Source organism: Electrophorus electricus, chromosome 11, assembly GCF_013358815.1.
Source record: "Electrophorus electricus isolate fEleEle1 chromosome 11, fEleEle1.pri, whole genome shotgun sequence".
Lineage (NCBI taxonomy): Eukaryota > Metazoa > Chordata > Actinopteri > Gymnotiformes > Gymnotidae > Electrophorus > Electrophorus electricus.
Window position 1 is genome coordinate 9,013,287 of NC_049545.1, and position 21,218 is coordinate 9,034,504.

Consider the following 21,218-nt stretch of genomic DNA (forward strand, 5'->3'; position numbering starts at 1 on the left):
TCTTTTGAGTAGTGAAAATTATATATATTGCATGATAATAAATAAAATTACATACCGAACACCAGTTTGCAATGTTTTATCCCCCGTACATATTGTAAGAATTAAAAGTAATAAATAAATGATAAGGCTTGAGATTTTGGGTTTTTTAAACAGTGACTGGTCATTATGTGGTCTGCAAGTAGCACATAATTGTGTCCCAGTTTGAGAATGTAACTGGCAAAGCAACAAAGTTGTGGTCAAGGCAGTTTCTCTGAAAATGTGTATCAGAGTATGCATTGCACTCTCCACTAGAGAGATGCTTATGTAAGAAATCCTTTTTGGGGTAGCTGAGCGACAGGTGCACAGTTTCCAGGGGTTTTTTTTCTAACTCAGGTTGAATTAAAATGCCACAGCTTGCCTGCTTTGTACTTGTTCAGAGCCTTTAAAGGAACTGGGCTGATGCATACCTGATGGCCACAGAGGGGTCTGCTCTAACAATCTTCCTGGAGCTCAGATCAGTGCATATAAACACTTCCTCCCCTGGGCTCAAGGACTTCTCTTGGATTACATGGCCAGCGAGTCACCCCTCCATTCTCGGTGTGGCTCCTGAGGTCAATGAGAGTGCTTTAAATGTGGCGTGGGGGTGTCTACGGCTAAAAGAAGAGAAGATAAAGCATCCACGGAGCTTATGTCCCCGTCTTTGTTTGTATGGGCAGGTGGTGGAACCAGCACTCTCATGTGAGACTGTCCCCAGTTGGGTCACGAACAATGACATCAATGTTTATAGTGATATTCGCAGAACTTGCTAAGCTATTGCTAAACTCAGAGCGTAGAGATGTAATGCAACTTTGTATAGAAAGAAAAGACTGTAAAATCTTTTTAAAAAAGTGCAACATGTACAAGAAATAACTAAAATTTAGATTTTGAAATAAAATTTAGATTTTGCAAACACTGTACTAAATAACATGAACACCGTAAAGTTTTTCTCTTTATGTTCTGATCTTGTGACCTCCACTTTTCAGGATTTACTGCTAAACAGTTTTCAGTCTTTTAATGTAGAGAGACAAAAAACCTCCTCTAGGGTTATGTGTAATACCTGAGGGTAAAGACTCTATATTTACCATGAATTGTTTGGATCGGATGCTAGTCATGGGCTTCAGAGGGATACACATGAGAAGCCAGGGTGCCGCCATGCCTTTGAAATCTAATACTGTTACGTGATGTTGTTGAGATGACGTACCATCAAAGTGTTCAAGCAATAAACAAAAGTCTAAACACTGCCATACAGACTCATCCAGAGATTGTTAGTATTCACTGCATTTTTATTTGTGACTGACTAATGATGAGATGCAAATATCATCGCAGCTAGGGACATCACAGAGGGTCTGATTACATTTAATATAAACACTTAGCATAGCCACTTTGTGGTGATTAGTTCTAAATTAATCTCTATATATTTATTCTTTTTTATGCTATATATGATGTTGTAGATAGTGTATGTACTTATGCCCTGTACTGATTGGACAACATATATGTTTGTCCTTTTTTTTTTTTTTTCTCCACTAAAATGCATGATAAGATAGCTAGGAAATCTAACATAACATAAGAAATAGACCAGGGAAGACCCTGGTCTATTTCTTATGTTATGTTAGATTTCCTAGTTATCTTATATCAATTTCATTCATAGATATTTACTCCTATAAATACTCCTGTGTGGTGATGCTAGGATAAGTAGAAATGGTACATTTTTAGAAATCATATTACTGTGAAAAGAGTATATATTACTGCTCAAAAACCTTTCACTTTTCTTTTCTACAGTGGAACCAAATTTGTGCAGCAGGTTCCATTGCCATTCTATTGCAACGTATCTCACTGGATACTCTGATTTACAGGCTACACTCTTTTTCCAGATGCAAACAGCACTGCTGCAGGAAGCTGGTCAGCTCCAAGGCCCCGTCCTGCACTCAGCAACACACACTCCTGCAGGCAAGGGCCAAGCACAAGGAAAGTGACTCCAGCTTTGCTACCACAAAGGGCATAAATTAATAGTTTGGACAAACATTTTGCAGGCTAAACTCTGATAATTAAGATGGATTATGAGTTTAGAACATGTTTTCATCATGTCAAAGGCAGATGTGCCTACTAACATAAACACAGGTGGAAAGGACTGAAACAATTCGGGTAGGCATGCAAACATTTAATTGCAAAACAATACAGTGTGTTACAGAATGGGCAGCTGTATTTGTGGGGGTTTTTTTTGTTTAATTAATGAATATAAATCCTTGATATTTCCTTAATGACCGATTTTAGAGCTAATGTTTAATGTTTTAGATGAAGTATAGTTAAAATATAAAATTATATTCTGTATTCCATCTTAACATATGCACTTTCATTGTTAATTAGTTTATGTCTCAGAAGACTGCCTTTCAGAATTGGACTTTCAACACCCTTCTGTTACCATATGCTCTGCCACTAAAAAGCATCATTAACCAAATCTATAGTTTCGGTAACACCAGTCTTGCTAACAGAGAAGGTCTCTTATGCATTTCACAAACTTCCAGTGATTTATGTCTCCCTGCAATAAAGATTAAAACTTCCATGCCAAATGACAAGTTGCTGGTAAACGTATATAGAATGTAAAGGTATTAAATACAATCTCTGTCAATGGGCAAAAACGGACTATTGTTGCTTAGGAGTCTCTAGCATAGATTTATGCATAAAGAAATTGAACACAACATTCATCCTAAACTGCTTTCACATCACAGTCTGTCATTAGTCACAAAAAGTGTGTGATCTGAAGTTTTCTTTAGGTTATAACTATTTATATTAGTTTAGCAGCTCATAGTATTGTCTAAATTTTTCCAGTTGAAGAGAATCAAAGGATGTTGTCTGCTAATTTATGAATTAAATGTATGTATACATGTAAATGTATTTTTGGCTCACATTTCATTCATCACTTCACCTACTGCTGGGCTAATTTTGCTGAGTCTAAAGTTGTTGAAGAACTGGATACTATCTGTAAACAGAATAATATAGAAATTTGTCAAAATGTATATTTGTATAAAATGTATATTTGTCAAATGTATTTTGCATGGTGGAAACTTATTCAAACATTCAGTATGGGCATATCAAAGCCTATACTGTCACATTCTTTGTTGGTGTTGAATTTTAATTTAGTAAGAGAATATCGAGCAAAAAAAAAAAAAAAAGCAGAGAAATGTTATTTTTAGACAGGGCCTGTCTCTGTGGGTGTTTGTGTCTCAGACCTCCAGCTTCAACAGGAACAGGAAATGCTATAGAATTCTAGAAGTTGATGCACTGCCAACTTTAAATGCCACCTCTAAAAATACCCATCAGGAATTCAGTGCTTGGCAAAGGGGCAAGGTCAGTGGCCTGAGCCATGTCGCGACTTTGAGGGCCTATTTTGACACGACAGCCCTGCCTGAATGTAATCCAACCCTGTCTCTCTCACTGCCTCTTTCACTACTTCTCTATAATCCCCTCTTTGGCTCTTCGGCTCTTCAACTCTCTTGAGTTACCTTGTGCTTAACCTGGGAAAGATTTTAAATAGGGTGGGGGCTATGTGCATGGTTCACTGTGCTGCACACTCTACTGGCAGGACAGTGTGTCCCCATTGAAGACCCCACCAAAAGAACATCTATAACGGCCTTGGTCATTAATATCTGTATATAAAGATTTTATGTGTGGTATTAAAAGCTTCACTTGTTTTTCATTGTTTGCCAAAGATATTGGCATGAATAAGGCATGAATGTGTTAATTATTTGGATACAATTTTATAAGTATTATGACTAGTAATAAATCAATGTGTCTCACAAAATATTTCCTTAAAATATGAAACTCAGTCAGCTCTATATATCACTTTGACAGAGTACTGTCAAAAACCTACAATATCTCTATTTACCTGTAACACAATATAGCCTAAACACTGTAAAAACACTAATCTCATCATATTCATGTAATACTCTACTTCATATGCAGAAAGAAAGCAGATGAAGTATGTCTAAGATAAATATCCTCTAATGACATTGCCAGCTGGATTTTTCACAGTGCCACCTAAGTGTGGTTTTGGGGCTTTTTCAAGAGCTTCTAGGAAACAACTTGAACCTAGTTCATGTGCTTGAGAGGGAAGTTGGGGGTAAGCATGTTGAATCACCTGATACTGAAAAGTAAAATGGGATCCATGTGGTATAAATCAGACCTCAGCAAATCTTAGTCTTAATTATAGTACTATAAACATATGAATAACCTTTTACAATGGCTAGTTTTTATAGCTAGTTTTAAGAAGCTGTTTTAATGAATACAGTGAGGTACCATGCAGGAGATAAAGCTAAAATAAGTTTTGTAAAATACATTCTGAATAAGATGTAAGCTTTTAGTGCTCAAAAAAATACAAAAACAATAAGATCATAAACATATAAATCATTAAAAAATAGCTCAATCTTAGTTGTAAATTTGTTATGTTCCCTTTAAGACTTCACAAGCAAAGTATATTACCAACTGATGCACTGTGAAATCAGTTTTCTCAAAAAAATATTACAGTATTGTGCAATTTGCAAGAGTACTACAGAATTAAGCTTCTAAATCTTAATCTTAATGCATATTATTCATCAATTACTGTGAATTATTCACTACCCATACATAGGCAGTAGTCTCATTACAAGTAGCATTGCTATTGGTTTGGCTACATTTTCTAGCAGTGAAAGGGTAGCATTGCTTCTTTTGATTAAAGTTTTTTGTAAATTATTATACTATTTAATAACCAGGTCACTCAAGAACAAGAAGGGTTTGTTGGAAATCTTCTTCCATAGTTCCACATTTATATATTGCTGAGCTAAATAAAAACTGTAGAAACAAATCAAAGTCTGACGACCCTTGGAGATTATGTGGTTAAATTCTGAAGAATAATATTCTTGTTTGTTTACAGTACATTATGTAAAGGCTGTGACTAGCCTTTGTTGTCTTTCCCTACGCTCACCACAAGCCTAAAGGAATCTTGAAGACTCTTTTCCTGTAATTTTTGATCATATGAAGACCTATAAAGTGTAAAGTATGAAATGTGGCTGAACAGGATTTGTAGGTAACCCTTTGTGATGGATGTGTGCAAATACACAACAGGGGAAACACAGTGCTTCCTTTAGCTCAACTGCTCTGTTAAGCATAGAAACAATGCCCAGAGGACTAAAGGTTAATTCCCCCAAGACATAGTATATCACAGATATATATGCCCTTATAAATATTACACACACATATGAATGTCTATATATCACTAATATACTAATATAACTCAAAGGCCTATAGCAAGCCCAATGGCAAAAAGACAAATATTGATAAACATTGATAAAGACAATTGATGCAAATGCACATGCAACAACAAACTGTATATGCACAAATAACAGAATAGTATAAACAAAAAACAGGTATAATAGTTTAACGGATTTAATTTGGTTCATACATGGTTTTTGTGACATTTGTCATTTGTAATACTTTCAAAAAGTAAGTGTCATGAAAAAGATTCATAAGAATTTTACATATTGATCAAGTTATGTTAAGATGGATATCCACATAGTACTGTCACTTCTCTTGAACAAATGAAAGGTGGTGGTGCTGGTACCGAGAGCCATTGTGCATCACTAGACATCTTTGTTAAGACTGCCCAAACCAGGTGTTTAGACAATTCAGTCTGTGGCTGCTGACTAAGTGTGTTCATGCCCCTATTCCTAACACACCCCTGGGTCCATTCTAAGGTAAAATACACATTACCCCTGAAAACTACCCCAAAAGAGTATTGAAGGGCTGGAGAAGTCATTTTAAGATATTCTCTATGGTAGTATTATGAATCTGCCACACAATGGGTATTGCAGATTTCAGTATCCACTGTGCTTGGATGCAATATGACATTTATTTACTAAACAGGATCCAGAGTCATCTTCTATGACTAAGGCTAATTTTAGGCCCAAAACTGTCTGCATCCTTTCAAGCTGGATCTCACAGCAGCCATCTGGTCTGACTGGGAAGGGGCTTCATTTTGCTGACTGATGACTTTTTGATGTTAGACAGATCCTACCAACTCCCCTCTCTGCACTTTCCAGTCCTTAAAAGTCAGAATCTTACAAACATTCAACACTATATTTCTGTCTAAAGAACAATTGTTTTTTATGGTCAGAGGATTAATGTGGTGTTTTAAACCTAACACAAACAAACAAATTGATACTAACCCAGAAAGTTCAATGCAGGAAAAAGAGGTCTTACATTTACATTTACGACATTTAGCACACGCTTTTATCTAGAGCGACTTACATTCTACTCGTCCTACTCATACATCCTAGCCAGGTAATAGCCTATTTCAAATGTGTACTTTTTGCATACTTTTCTTCTTTTTTTATACTTATAGTCAATTGTTTTTAAGACACTTTATCTAGAATTTTTAATCATCATGGTAAATTATAAGACAGTTGAAGGATAAAAGGTATTAAGATATAAATTTGAAACTAAATCAGATTTTAAGTTTCATAATAACAAGTGTGCCAGATCATCTACAGTCTCTTTTCTTCTTGAAGAAGAAGACATTCACTGCAACAAAAACACAGGATTCTGCATATGCTGGGAAATTGACTAGTAATGTCAGACACAACCAAAATGGTATTTTACTGCCCTCTGTAGAAATAACTAAGCTTTGCACAGAACCATTGGGCCCTATGGAAAGCACAAGTAGGCAACAATATTTCAGGTATGGAGCAATCAGTCTGACATACTGGTCTCTTACATGTTTTCAAAAACAACTTATTTATTAGTATTATTATTATTATTATTATTATTATTATTATTAATAATAATAATAATAATAATAATAATAATAATAAGTAAAAATGAATTACAAAAGTCCATCTAGGAATTAGAGCATGTAAATACCATACATTACATAACAAGCACACGAGCATCAATTCCCAAAGAATGACAATTAAATCACATTAAAGCAAAAGAAAATTATTAAAGATAGATAATTAAAGTATCTATACGGGATGTCCCTCACGCTTTTAAAATGAAAGGACCGCTTTTACTTTCCTTAAGGATTGAGTCCTAATTTGTTTGGATGTTAAAAGAAAATGGATGACTCTTGTGTGAATTATTGCGACAGATTTAGGAAGAGGCTCCGCTGCTGTCTTAACAGATATGGTACTGCATCATAGAATTTATAGGGAATGTCTTCTACACACATTCGTTAAGAGTCTGTGCTATTTTTGTAACCACTGAAGTAAACAGCCTACCTATATAATGCTGGCACACAAACATTTAGAAAATTCCGTTATTCTTTAGACATTCCGCGGGCGTTTTTCCCGACTGAATTTTTTCCCTTAACAGCATCAGTAGCATGAATCAGCCTCCAACGTACGGTGGTACTGGTTGTGTAGTTTTTCTGTTTCTGGCGTATTTTTTTTTTTTTTTTTTTTTTTTTTTTTTTTTTTTTTTTTTTTTTTTTTTTTTTTTTAGAAGAAGAAGAAGAAGAAGAAGACGAAGAACAGGGGCTCAGCATAACGACATAGATTACGGATAAGAGCAACAATTCCTTGGGAACGTCAAAAGAAATATTTGTCTTTTATATGTCCTGTTAGTAGGACACAACAGGTAAATTACAAAAAAAAACATCTACGATATTCCGTTTGCGAGGGATCGACTAGCTTCACTTTCCATGCCTGTTCGGTTTAACAGAAGCCTACTGTACTCAGCGGATTGAAAACAAAATGGGTGGTTAGTTTATGGGTGGAGCGGGTTTAAACGAAAGGTTATGGCCTTTCTAAGACCGTCGCTTTGATTAAACGAAAACACCACGTTCTTTGCTATGTAAAGCGACTAAGTTCTATGCGCGGCCTTTGATGTGCGATCGGGTGTGCTTAGCAGTCTTCTCCACGTCGCCCACGTAGCTGCTGCAGCTCGAGTAAATTCAACTAGGTGCGAGTCAGTATTCTGCTGGTAAAGAGGCGGGTCTGTATTTTTGCATTTTGTCGTGGGACTTTTTAGAAGCCTCGGCGTGCTTTAATATCTGTTGTTTGTGTTTTTTTTAAATACACGTTGATTTTAAAATTTGCTTGCTGTGCAAACTGTAGACACCAGCAATGGATGGTCAGTGTGAAATACCTTTCATTCGCTGAAACATAGCCCCTATGTTAATAGTATCTTATTCACTTGTAATACAGTAATAAGAAATATTATATTTCAAACAAAACTATGTTACCTGTTACAGCAAATGAAAATTTATGGGATCGCGTATGTTTTTTATAGTGTCATAAGCAGCATGAAATTTTAATTATGCATTGGCCATAATGCTAACTGACCCAAGTAATGTGTTCGTGGTAAGCTGGTCCACAATTATGTCATGTATTTTGTGCCGTTGCAAGGACGAATGTCGTGATGAGTGAGAGGCTAGGTAATGACATGTATGTCTTTTGGATTGCTACTTTTTACATTTAAAATCAGTAATTGTAATAATGAGTTCAGACTCATCCACCATTACATTTCATTATATTTGTGTTATTCTGTAGGTAATCTATCCAGTGACACTGTGAGACAAGAGGAGGTGCGTGAACTGTATGAATGCTTGTAGTATATTATTTTCTTTTATTAATATGATCTGACTCTCGAAAACTGGTTTTATTATGATGTATCATTATAACATGTTGTTGCTTGTCTGAAGGCAGAATGTCAGCCAGAGGAGGGAAGAAAAAGACCACCAAGCTGTCACGCTCAGCCCGGGCGGGGGTCATCTTCCCCGTTGGGAGGATGATGAGGTACTTGCGCACAGGGACTCATAAATACCGCATTGGCATGGGCGCTCCTGTATACATGGCAGCTGTCATTGAATACCTGGCAGGTGAGAACTGGCAAAACACAATTCTCCATTGTATCACAACCTTAATCTCTGTTCAGAGTGTAAACACAAACTCCAGTCCAAGCTTCCTATATTGTTTAAAAATGTGCATGTGTGTGTACTGTTCTTAGCTGAAATTTTGGAGTTGGCTGGTAATGCAGCAAGAGACAACAAGAAAGGCAGAATTACTCCACGGCACATCAAGCTAGCAGTGGCCAATGATGAGGAGCTCAACCAGGTGCAGTAGAGTTTCCCCTGAAAAGACAGGGTCCAGACTATCCCCTATTCCAGTGACTGCTAGTGTATTGCACTGCAAAGAAGTAGAATGGCCTTAAGCACCATTTTCATCTCCTTGAATAATTGTACAAAATTGGCATCAACCCTCTTGAGGCAGTAAATTATGTAGCAAAAAAATTTTTGGGTTAATTTGTGTATGCAAAAGAATAATTATTCAATATTAAACATTTTTGCTTAAATGCACATAGTGTACAAACCTTAAAGTATTGAGTCATTGAAATTAAAGCTGTTTCTCATTCTCGGTGTTTATTTGCTCATAGCCCACTATTCTCAGTGATAACTGAAAAGTGTTTTAGCCTCAGAGATATTATCATTAATTCATAATTGCAATAAATAACAAAGAATTATTAATTAATTAATATCATTGTCACACTACAGCAGTAGCTTGCTAATGTCACTCTTTCACTCTTAATTTCTTCTGTGTGAGGTGTCAGTCTAGGGACACTAGGCTGCTGGAAAAAGTGTTATTGCATTTGGTTTATGGTTCTAAATGCAATTTTGGCAGTATCGGTATTATGCCTATATCAAGAACATATGGATAACAAATAAATAATGTTATTTCATTTCTCTTCTAGGGAGCTGTCATATTTTTATGACTTTTATTTGTGCCATGTTACAAAGATGGGTTGTGATCATAAATATTAGAGTTCACACTTACAGTAGCTGTGGCAATAAAGTCTAACAAACAAGCAACTAGCTAATAAAGCATAGCCTCCAACCAGATGTGCTTTAACGTACATGCAGTCTAACTATAAGATTTATCAAACCTTTATATAGTTGTAAGATTCTCTGGCACCTTGTACTGCCACATGTCCAGAACTACAAGCTGTAGTTAATGATTGGATATCAATCTGTTTGTGACAGTTGCTCAGAGGTGTAACCATATCGAATGGTGGCGTGCTGCCTCGCATCCACCCTGAGCTGCTCTCCAAGAAGCGGGGAGCAAGGGCGAAGGCCGATGCTCAGGCGACAGTCTCAGAGAAGACAGAAAAGCAGATCAAAAGTATGAAGAAATCCTTGACCAAAAAGAGCAGAGGGAAGCGAGGACGCAAAGCCAGGGTGAGTCCAGTGCTGTCTGCCCCAAGGCTCTGCCGACCATGTGTACACTGAGATACACTGGAATCTGTATGATTATTTTAAACATTTATTTTCAAGCATTCTATTGCTGTATGGAATTCAAGCCTGTTGCAACTTGTGAATAACACTTTTTAAAACATTGTCCTCTTGAATGTAGAAGAGCACAGAGAATGACAAAGATGCGTCCAACAACTTGAGAGTTGAGGATGAACCAGGAGAAGGATTCACTATTCTTTCAGCAAAGAGTTTGTTCCTTGGGCAAAAGGTGTTGCTGTGACGATATACATTATTCTGACATTTACTCTATTATTTACAAAATTCTGCATTCATATCTTTCTGTTCCTCAACTATTTCAGTAGCTAATAGTAACAGAATATTAAAACACTGGTAGATAGTCTATATAATAACTAATTTATCATCTGTACCAGTTGTCTCTTACAGAGAGTGAAATTGGCAAAATTGGAACCATCAAAGTGGAAGGAATCATTAATCCCACCAATGCAGAGATTGATCTGAAAGATGGAGTTGGTACGTGGACTCCAACATGGTGATTAATAATTTACGGTGGTGTTATAATGTGTAATGCATATTGTCTGCATGAGAATAGCCCTTAGTAAAGGAACACTGTTACTGATTGTAACCAGCCTTTGACTGATGTAACATCAGTATGATTAATCACCTATTCAGTGTTGAAAGTCTCTTCATCATCGGCATAGTCAGTGCCTATCTACTTTGTGACACAGGTGGTGCTCTAGAGAAGGCTGGGGGAAGAGATTTCCTGGAAGCTGTAAAAGAACTGCGCAAAACACAAGGCCCTTTAGAGGTCGCATCAGGTAGATTTCATGCAACCTCTCATACCTAAAGAGTGTATGTGTACTATGTATTAATAAATATATTTAATACCTCATACATAATACTTTTCTACTGTGAGCCTTACACTGTAATTTCGTTTAGGTCCTTCATGCTTACAGTGGAAGGCTGGCTCTGGGTAGCCTATTACTAAATGAAGCAAAGTAATATGGCGGTACAAAAGAGACCTTTTTATCTATCCTGTAGTTGGAAGTTCTGTGCTATCCTATTCAGATATCCACACACTAGTCACTAAGTAATTTAATGTGAAGTTAACCTGTGCATTTCTATCATAATCCATTTCTAGCATAATCCATCTTTTTCTTTGGGAAAGGGGTTAGCACAATATCAAATTCCCTAAGGTCAAAATAATTTTGTGTTTGGAAAGTTAAACTGTTTTATTCTGTACTGTGTGTTTATTACTTTTATCTATTAGTTATATCCATTTACCAATTGTTCTGGATTTTTTTAAAATAGAAAAGTGGCTTTTTAGATCATCATGGCCACAATTAAACATCGAATTACATCACCATGAGAAATACAGATGAATGCATACAATGACCCTAATACTGTACTCAGCTGACAATTTCTTGATCATCAGAAATTTTAAAGACAACCTGACATGCAGATATCAACTTGCAGCACAGCTAGACTTTTAAATCACCTCAGATAAACTCAATTAATGATCCAATCTGGAATGTTTTAGATGTGGGTGTTCATAGATATTTTCACAAAGATATAGAATTGCTTCTATTCTGTCCCTGGATTAGCTCAGAAAAGAACCTCTTGAAGACATTTAAGAATGTATATGTACATTCTAAATATATTTACTAAATTACTAAATATGTTTAATTCAGATCTTGATGAGATTTTGATATTCCTCTCTGCAACCTGTTGTTACCGTTGTGTTACCTTCATCCTCCCATCCTAGTTGCGGTTAGCCAAGCCACTGGAATGGCAGCACGTTTCATCATCCACTGCAATGTCCCACAGTGGGGCTCTGACAAGTGTGAGGATCAGCTGGAAAAGACAGTAAAGAACTGCCTGTGTGTGGCAGAGGAGAAGAAGCTCAAATCTGTGGCATTCCCATCTTTGCCAGCTGGAAGGTGAGTAGAAATCTTTGGTCAGTTTTCTTATAAAAAAGTGAGAACATTTTATTTATTTATTTGTTTATTTTAAACAACCTTTTCAACCAGAAAGATGCACCAGAAACATACATTTTACATGTACATCCTGGGGGAAGGGACAAGGATGATAGCAGGTGCATTCCTGGTACAGTTTGAGGTTTAGCCATATTCTGTCTGCAGGCGCTTTGGTAGCCATCCAGTATAAGGTCTGTTTCCCATCGTATCAACATGGGTCTGAACGAGCACGTCTGACTACTAGTACACACCCTAAACAATTGAGCTACCAATGTGTTTCTTGTATATTCCTGTTTTTTACCCACAAGACAACAAGGCAGAATTTAACAAAATCTTCTTGCAATCTTTTTCAGAAATGGTTTTCCAAAGCAAACTGCAGCCCAGCTGATACTGAAGGCCATTTCAAACCATTTTGTTTCTGCAACCACTTCCTCACTGAAGAACATTTACTTTGTGCTGTTTGACAGCGAGAGTATTGGCATATATCTGCAGGAAATGGCTAAGATGGATGGAAAGTGACTATTACATCAGGCAATGGGAGGGTTCCTTTTGTTGTAAGTTTCATAGCCTGGATGCTAGTCTGTTTCACTGTTCATCAGATGGGATATCTTTACCAAGTGTTTTCAGTTAGGCATTACACAAGGTATTACATAATACTACTTTCATGTAAAGTGGTAATATAATGCAGTACTTTTACAGACTTTGCAGACTTATTTACATTTACTATGTGAAGTAATGTAACCTTTGGAAATTCCAAATTGTTTCATTTAGGCATTCTGATACCACCAATTTACCAATCGCTATTTACATTTTTATCCATATATTGTGTTTGGAATTTGTATTTGAAATGTATATCCTGCACTGGTAGGAGGTGCCGAGGTTATTATAAACTTAAGATGGTTTACGTATTCAAGCATCACATGAGCATGTATTAAAAATTTCTTAATTGTGACAGGGTATTGAGTAGGCTAGTGAGAGTGTAGGGCTGTGCATTTTGAAAAGCCTTAGAACGAACGCAGGCCAATATTTATTTCCACTTTATAATTTATACCTATTAATATGTCAATAATATATGGCAAATTTATTAATAAAATTGATATCTGATATCTGATCCTACCCAATACATGCAAAAAGATGCATTACCAAAATAAAGGTCTACCTACCTACTTTTGCTCTTAGAAATAGGCCTATTATACTTAACAGCTAGGAGAAATTTTAGAAACAAACAGCAAAAATGATTGTTTTTTATTATACCATTAGAATAAATTATAAAAGGTATTTTAATATCTGTATCATTGTTGCAATCTTCAAAAGGTTGTTTCCTCTTGGATACACCATGTTGTGGATACTAGTATTTGGTTGACAAATAATGCCAACTTTCACTACTGTTGAGCCAGCATTTATTTAATTTACTAGATCAATAGCTGAAGAACTGATGAAAATGTATTTTTAAAAGAGTGTCCAGCCCATCCATCATAAAAAAAACATAGCACCTCTTTCCCTTTTTGTGTAATCAGTTTCCTTTTGATAATCTACAACCTCTAACATTAAAATGCTAAAATGTGCATTATTTAGATTTACTTCACCGATGTATGCATTTAAATATAACAGAGTAATGCTTTATTGTTATTTTGTAAAATGTATACCTCCAGTACCAAAATTAATTCATGGAAGTGGAGATAAATAGAGATAAAATAAAAAATATTGCCTAATAAACGTAAGAAACATTTTAGTGAGCGCTTTATTTTAAATATGACATCAAACAATGATATACAAGGTTTAAGTAATTTTTACCAGCAATGTCACATGGTTTTTCATTGCAGTTACGCAATTCCATCAGTAATTAATGGAGTAGAATAGTTCCCAGTATGCCAGTTAGGTAGACTTGCCCAACAGTAGTGTATGCTATTTTGTGAAAGGAACACAAAATGTAAAAGTGATGTAAAAGTAATCAGTCTTACTTGCCACAGAAAGTAATATTATTGTAATATACCATATTAATATTATTAATAATAACATTATTACATATAATTAAATGTAAAAAGTAATTTATTTTCTTGCCTTGACAGGCTTTAGCATCCAGGCTAACATCAGCATTCATTACTACTGGTTTTCCAGCTAGTGTAGTGTGACTGCGGTAGGTATATAGGTTTCAGAACTGATTTTCATCTTGTTTGTTGTTTTTTTTTTGGAGGGGGTGGGGGGGTGGGGGTTTGGACATACAAAAATGTTTGAGTGAAATACAGTATGCTTATATGTTACACTGTTGTCTTTTATGACACTCATTTAGAGTAGATCAAAGTTAAAGTAATTTTTGCCATTTTGTTCCTATCGCTTTTACATTCCACATTGTACAAAGACTTTTGACTGTTGTTATTTGGCTAGATCCCACATAGTTTCTGATACACTCCATATACTAAGAAAGTATTTCTCATTCTGACTTGGAATAAAAAAAAAAAAAAAAAAACCCAAAAAAACCCCCAGATGTTTTACCATATGTCAGGCTCTCATCTGCAGTCAGCAGTGTCACTTCATAGCTGTCCATTTAATTGTGGTAAATAAATGTTTAGTTCTATCTGTTTTGGTTAATAGAGGCTTTTTATAATATATAATGAGATAAAGGCCTCAAGTCATATATTAAGAACTAAATATGCAAAAAATAAAACTCAGATGGTAGAACCCATGCAAACTATAACTAGCACCACTTCATGAAGACTTCTCATTTTTTTATATATATATATATATATAAAATCTTTTTTGCTAGGACAAAAGTGTTCTGCTGTGATTGATATATACCACAGAAGAACAAGTAGTTATAACATAGGCAAATAGGGAAGCTGCACTCAGACGGTACAAAAGGGTACGAATATGTATCCGGTACTGCTGACTTGTACATTACAGTAAATGAGCAGGAAGTAGGGTCATCAACCTTGAAGTGAATGGTGTGTATGGCAAGTTTCTGATGATGGGGACAGTCAACACAGGAACGGATTGGCTAAAAGTATTAGTACTGCACATCAATGTACAAAAACATGAAATGAGGATTAAAAACAGTAATACAGATCTTAGTATTGCACAATGTGAAACATAAGTGGTTATAGGAGAGTATCTATGGCCAGGAATTGTGTAAGGTGATCTTGTGGTAAGGGATGCTTCTTAAGACATGATGGCAAAAGAAGAGAAACATCTTTAGCATTTAAATTAATGCCAACATGTGCATGGAAGCAAATGCGAAAAACAAACAAACAAACAAAAACCAATAACAAAAAAACACACTGTTTACCATACATTTATTACACTGTAAAAAGTACATTGTATTCATTCTCATTTATATATATATATATATATATATATATATATATATATATATATATATATATATATATATATATATAAAAATCTATATATAACTCTATATCTAAATCTATCCCTCTGCCACCTTAGTGTGTTACAGCAAATGATTCCTCAATGATTATGATTTTTAGCTGCTCAACAGATTGTTTTGGTTATTACAACTTAATACCTTTGTACTGCCTTACACTGTAAATTCCTTTAGGTCCTTCATGCTTACAGTGGAAGGCTGGCTCTGGGTAGCCTATTAGTAAATGAAGCAAAGTAATATGGTGGTACAAAAGAGACCTTTTTATCTATCCTGTAGTATCATCCTATAGTGATATCCACACACTAGTCACTGAGTAATTTAATGTGAAGTTAATCCACCTGTGCATTTCTAGCATAATCCAAAGAATTCATCTTTTTCTCTGGGAAAAGACTTAGCGCAATATCAAATTCCATAAGGTCAAAATGATTTTGTATGTGGAAAGTTAAACTGTTTTATTCTGTACTGTGTGTTTATTACTTTTATCTAGTAGTTATATCCATTTACCAATTTTTGTTCTGGAATCTTTTAGAAATATTCTACAAAAAGTGGCTTTTCAGATCATCATGGCCACAATTAAACATCAAATTACATCAGCATGAGAAGTACAGATGAATGCATACAATGACCCTAATACTGTACTCAGCTGACAATTTCTTTAAAGCTCATCAGGAATTTTAAAATGATAGAACCTGACATGCAGATTTCAACTTGCAGCACAACTAGACTTTTAAATCACCTCAGACAAACTCAATTAATGGTCCAGTCTGGAATGTTTTAGATGTGGGTGTTGATATTTTCACAAACACATAGAATTGCTTCTATTCTGCCCCTAGATTAGTTCAGAAAAGAACCTCTTGAAGACATTTAAAGCATTTTCGAAATAATTAAATGTTTGGCAAGCACTTCTGAAGTCACATGATCATGGTCTATGTAGAGTACTTTATAAGTATGTAAACTTTAGAAACCAAATATTTAAGCCAAATATAAATTGTTTGCTTAACCTTACTGTACAGTTTAAATTCTCATGTGGTATGATGGGGAATTACTGCTAGTGCCATTTCTATGGATTCAATTACATGACACAGTAGTCCTTAAACCCCAGAAATGTACAGATTTCCATCATAAGGTCCTATTTAATACACATAATGATAAGGCTAAACCAAATAAGTTATTCTATATGATTTCTGTCCAAGTAAATTTTAAAGCACTGTAGCATTAATATATGAAATCTGCAGAAATGGGTAGAAATAATTTGACAATCCTGAATTGGTTGTAATTTCATTCCATTGGTAGATCTGTTCTTCACCTTCCAGTGGAGCATTCTTTCTCTGAATAAATATGATCTGTGCAAACTGGATTAAATGAAAGACAGTAGGTTCAACAGTACTGGGTCTAATATACCACTTGATGTGTTTTATGTGAAAAATGAAGAGCATGCCAAGTCCTGTCTCTCCTTACATAGTTTATCATCAGTTTGTTCAGGTCTCAGGCAGACAGAAAAATGTTAATGCAGAGTGGAGTGGTGTGATGAAAGTGAAGTCTCCAGTCCTCCACTGTCTTCCTACAGATGCCCAATGGCAGACTTGTATTTTTTATTTAACCTCTGAAGTATCAGCAGGTTCAGTTGGACGAGGTGCTGAAAGCAGGGGTACAGGTGATGTGGCCTCTATGAGGGCCGGATTTAAAATAATTGGTAGGGACATGGGGGGCACGCCCACCTGAAGTGGAGAAGCTAGGGGCTGAAGAATTAGAGGCGACTGGTTGAGATGGGATGATGACTCAGAGGGGCTTTTCACTGGAGTGAGAACAGGTGAGGGAAGGGGCACTGGAGATGATCTATCGGTACCTGTAAGAGTTGGAAAGAAAAATACAGGTAGGCATGGGTTATCAAGTGGATGTGGGTTATCAAGCAATGTGGATGATGGTCCTGTAAGTATTAAGTAGACATTTTTTCTCCATACCATTGGCACTGGGTATTGATATGTCTTGGGGTGATGAAGGTCTGCTGGGGGTCTTTAGCTCTGCAGGAACAGCTGGCACTGGTGCAGTGGCTGGCACATGGAGGACAGCAGGAGAAACTGTAGCAGGATGTGGAGCAGGCTCTACAGGAATACTGCTGACAGGTTCTGCACACATTTATGGCATTAGTTATTATTTAAGTGCCTTAAGAAGACTGAGAAGACGGCATGTTATAATAAGGTAGGCAAGGTAAAGTTTAGCTAAATGTGTGTATTGTGCTACCTGGCATGACTGCCTGTTTGAAGAGCTCCTCTCTGAGGTGGGGCAGAAAGCAATCGATCCTCTCCCAGGTTATCTCCCACAGGTCTGAGTAGCCTGTATGGGAGTCTGCACTGTGGAAGATCCCAGCTGTGTCCATCACCAGCAGCATGTTCTTCAGAGACTCAGGAATCGCCTCCAACTGTACAATACATTTGGTGATCAGGTATTTGATACAAAACAGGACATGACATTTTGAATACAGAGGACCATTGGGAGCAGTCGGCAATTAACTCATTTAAAGTGCAGAATTCAGAATTTCCAGGGGCTTTTTGCCTTCAGTCTTTTCCTTTGAAAGTGAAATGCATGCTCACTGAGGTGGCGTAAACAGTTAAATCATTAACAGTTCAGATTATTCAACCTTTTAGCCCAGAAAATCTCCATGATTGCTTTATTAGCATGTTGTGGGCCATTATCCTACTTCAAAGTTAATTACCCTTATGTTTGGCAAATATGAAATAAGGCATTTAAAAATGGCAATTTTTTTGGCATTGACAGCTTGGACCTCAAATTTATAATCAACTGACCACTTGATTTGGAAATGATTCTAGACATTTTGGATAACAGTCCGCACTTTGACCATGTAGTAATTATATATTTTCATACCCATGTCACTTTCTGATTAGTTGCAGTTACTGTACAGTACAATATTAAAAAGAGATGAGGATATGACTGACTGAGTTTCTTACCAGGAGGTCACTGGAACCAGCATGCATGTACTTGTCCATGAAGTCTAGGATGGTGAGCCAGAGAGCAGCGAATGTAGGCAAAGACAGCAGGGGTGAGAGATGCTGGAGAAATACCTGAGGAAGCCAGCACACCAAACATTATTTAGAGGCTTCAGTCTTTGCACAAAAGTATCCAAGTATTATACCTCACAATTATTTGATGTTTAACTTGAGTGTTCAAAAGCTAACAGGCTCAAGAATAAAGATCAACAAAATGAAAATGTGGTGTTTTGGTGTCAAAATGTAAAGAGAGTAAGATATCATACCTTAGAGAGCAGTGTGCAGGCCCTCATCCTGGTCTCCTCCATGCCACCAACATCTGCTGGGCTAATGTTGTCCAAGAGCTTAGTCAGCAGTGGAAAAAGGACCTGAGACAGAATCAGTTTATTGTTGAGTCAGCAACACCATTCTAGTGTTCAGTTTAATTTTCATATGCTGCCTGCCTTGTTGAAACAGGATTCCCACTCCACAGCATCCAGTGTTTGCAGGTCATGTACAAGTAGCGCCCTCTGGAGGTAGGTGAGAGCCTGCATACGGACTTGTCTTCGAGCATCACAGCACAGCCAGGCCATACCTGAGGATTAATGTGATGTATTCATTATGCTTTTGCCATAGGTGAAACTATATAATCTGCATGTGGTGTTCATGCATGTATCCATGACTGTTAATAGTTAAGGCTTTTCAACACAATTCCTCCTTATGCAGATGCCAGCCTTGCATGGCCAGTCTTGTTCCTTGAAGTTTACTCTAGGCTTCAAAACCAACATCAGGAATTCCTGTTATGTTTATTTCAAATACACTAAGAAAGTGTAAAAAAAAATAAAATAAATAAAAATAAATACAAAAAATAACACCCTATATATTACATTTTTATGACAATATTTACTGAAATCAAGAAGTGGTCTGGCTCAGTGAACAATGAAATCGGTACTGCAGGACTATTTTACTGTTTTATACTGAAGATTTCTGGTACAGATATGTTTTTGCTTTCCACTAATTGAGCACATGAATTTCAGCATGTAAATAAGCAAGAAAAGTGTTGAACAGAGGTAATTCAAGTTACTACTACCACATGGTTCAGAACAAATAAAAACACTGACAATTCCAGACCATGTAAGACTATTGCATGGCTGACCTTGGAGCAAAGGACACCAGCAGCTGGACCACAACGTCTGAGAATCAGCCTCGATCTTCCTTCCTCCAGCCTCCAGATGGCGCTGCTCTTCTGCCCAGGAGCTGTAGATACTGGCTGCCCTTGTGTGCAATGTGTGCATCAGATCTAACAACTATAGCAAAAGCACTGCGTTAACCACACAGGACTCAACTAATAAAAAAAAATAATAATCATTTGTCAGTCTTACATGCACACAGAAAAAAAAAAAAAACAACAAAAAATCAAATACAGTAGTACTACATACTAAATGGGAATTACTGACATGCATATAGTTTAATTTTTTTCCAGGTGGAGTTCAGCACAGAATAAGAATAAGAATAAGATTAAATATATTGATACCCCTTCACTCCCCCCCCCCACACTGTTGTCCAGTCTTTTACAATCCATCAGCCCTTTTATTTCTAATCCATTAATTTTTATATGCTAATACAGAATTCAGTAAATGATTATTATTTGTGGAAACCTTGAGGATTTTTTTTTTATTTTATAATCCTGAATTAAGTAATTTCACTTTATAAACATTTAGCTATAATTAACTATTTTAAAAAAATTTTAATTAACATTTTGCTCTTGTTAAGAAATGTAGGGTGAAAATGTAAATCTGCTATAACTGAACTGCTATGGACAAAGAAAAAGAACAAAAAGCCCCACACCACCCTGACCCCCCAGAGGTCCAGCCCCACACCACCCTGACACCCCAGAGGTCCAGCCCCACACCACTCTGACACCCCAGAGGTCCAGCCCCACACAACCCTGACACCACAGGCATCACAGGTAAACACAGGTACATAAAGTACATAAAGTAGGGAAAGGCCTGAGGTACTTACATCCTGACTAACCTGTAAAGACACCGTGTGGTAGCTGGCTGGCACACCCTCATCCTCCTCATCATCACTATGGGAACGGGCTGGCCGCTGACTGGTGGGTTTAGTTCGGCGGGACATTCCCTCTTTCTCTCTGGGCTTCTTCCGTAGCCGACCAGATTTGGAGTCATATTTGTGGCTCTTCTTCTTTTCATGGGTTCGATAGCCTGTCAACGTGGTGGGAATGAAGAAAGAAAGAGATAGACAGGAAATCCCAACAAAACCATTTTGGTGTTTTGCCTCCTTGTGTACTAGTCTTTTTTGACTTTTCAATAATTTTAAGCAAGTTTACATCTTTTCTCGTCTTTCAACAGCAATACACTGCATTAAGAACATAGTCATCTTGGAATTGTATCAAACACAGACTCCCAACCATCAATACCACTTCCAATGAGCCCAGAACAAAGAATAACTACTGCCTTACAGCACCGTTTCCATTAGCTCTGCCACAGATTATAACCATGTGCTTTATCAGGCTGCACTGTAAAGCCCTGCTGACAGCAGGTATCTACAAAAGTGCACAGAGCCCTCTAATCAATAAACAGATGTTGTCTAATGGCAAAGCC

The 21,218-nt window shown here is 36.6% G+C and overlaps 2 protein-coding genes across 8 annotated transcripts in view; one reads left to right on the forward strand and one right to left on the reverse strand.

The window, feature by feature from the left end:
• Positions 1-7,483: 7,483 nt before the first annotated feature.
• On the forward strand, positions 7,484-14,911 carry LOC113582669 (core histone macro-H2A.2). Of its 4 annotated transcripts, none has more exons than XM_027018696.2 (10): positions 7,484-7,623; positions 8,538-8,572; positions 8,690-8,866; positions 8,995-9,101; positions 10,025-10,219; positions 10,395-10,502; positions 10,666-10,765; positions 10,981-11,070; positions 12,018-12,192; positions 12,582-14,911. In XM_027018696.2, the coding sequence occupies exons 3-10, from the start codon at positions 8,695-8,697 to the stop codon at positions 12,745-12,747; spliced, it is 1,113 nt and encodes a 370-aa protein (XP_026874497.1). In that variant the 5' UTR covers positions 7,484-7,623; positions 8,538-8,572; positions 8,690-8,694; the 3' UTR covers positions 12,748-14,911. The 4 variants fall into 4 exon arrangements, with proteins under 4 accessions (XP_026874497.1, XP_026874418.1, XP_026874662.1 ...); XM_027018617.2 differs by having other exon boundaries at positions 8,694-8,866; XM_027018778.2 differs by lacking the exon at positions 7,484-7,623 and adding an exon at positions 7,630-7,947 and having other exon boundaries at positions 8,694-8,866.
• Positions 14,912-15,928: 1,017 nt separating this feature from the next.
• The window catches only part of gbf1 (golgi brefeldin A resistant guanine nucleotide exchange factor 1), a 55,137-nt gene continuing 49,847 nt past the window's right edge, over positions 15,929-21,218 (reverse strand). For 2 of the 4 annotated variants that reach the window (XM_035531342.1, XM_027011580.2), the window contains 8 exons: positions 20,629-20,819; positions 19,751-19,901; positions 19,059-19,189; positions 18,882-18,983; positions 18,577-18,690; positions 17,852-18,029; positions 17,572-17,736; positions 15,929-17,456 (listed from right to left, as the gene is read on the reverse strand). In XM_035531342.1, the coding sequence (XP_035387235.1) occupies positions 17,203-17,456; positions 17,572-17,736; positions 17,852-18,029; positions 18,577-18,690; positions 18,882-18,983; positions 19,059-19,189; positions 19,751-19,901; positions 20,629-20,819 (1,286 nt within the window). In that variant the 3' untranslated portion in view covers positions 15,929-17,202. Of the gene's footprint in view, positions 17,457-17,571; positions 17,737-17,851; positions 18,030-18,576; positions 18,691-18,881; positions 18,984-19,058; positions 19,190-19,750; positions 19,902-20,616; positions 20,820-21,218 lie in introns of all 4 variants that reach the window. The other 2 variants (XM_027011507.2, XM_035531343.1) reach the window with 1 other exon arrangement.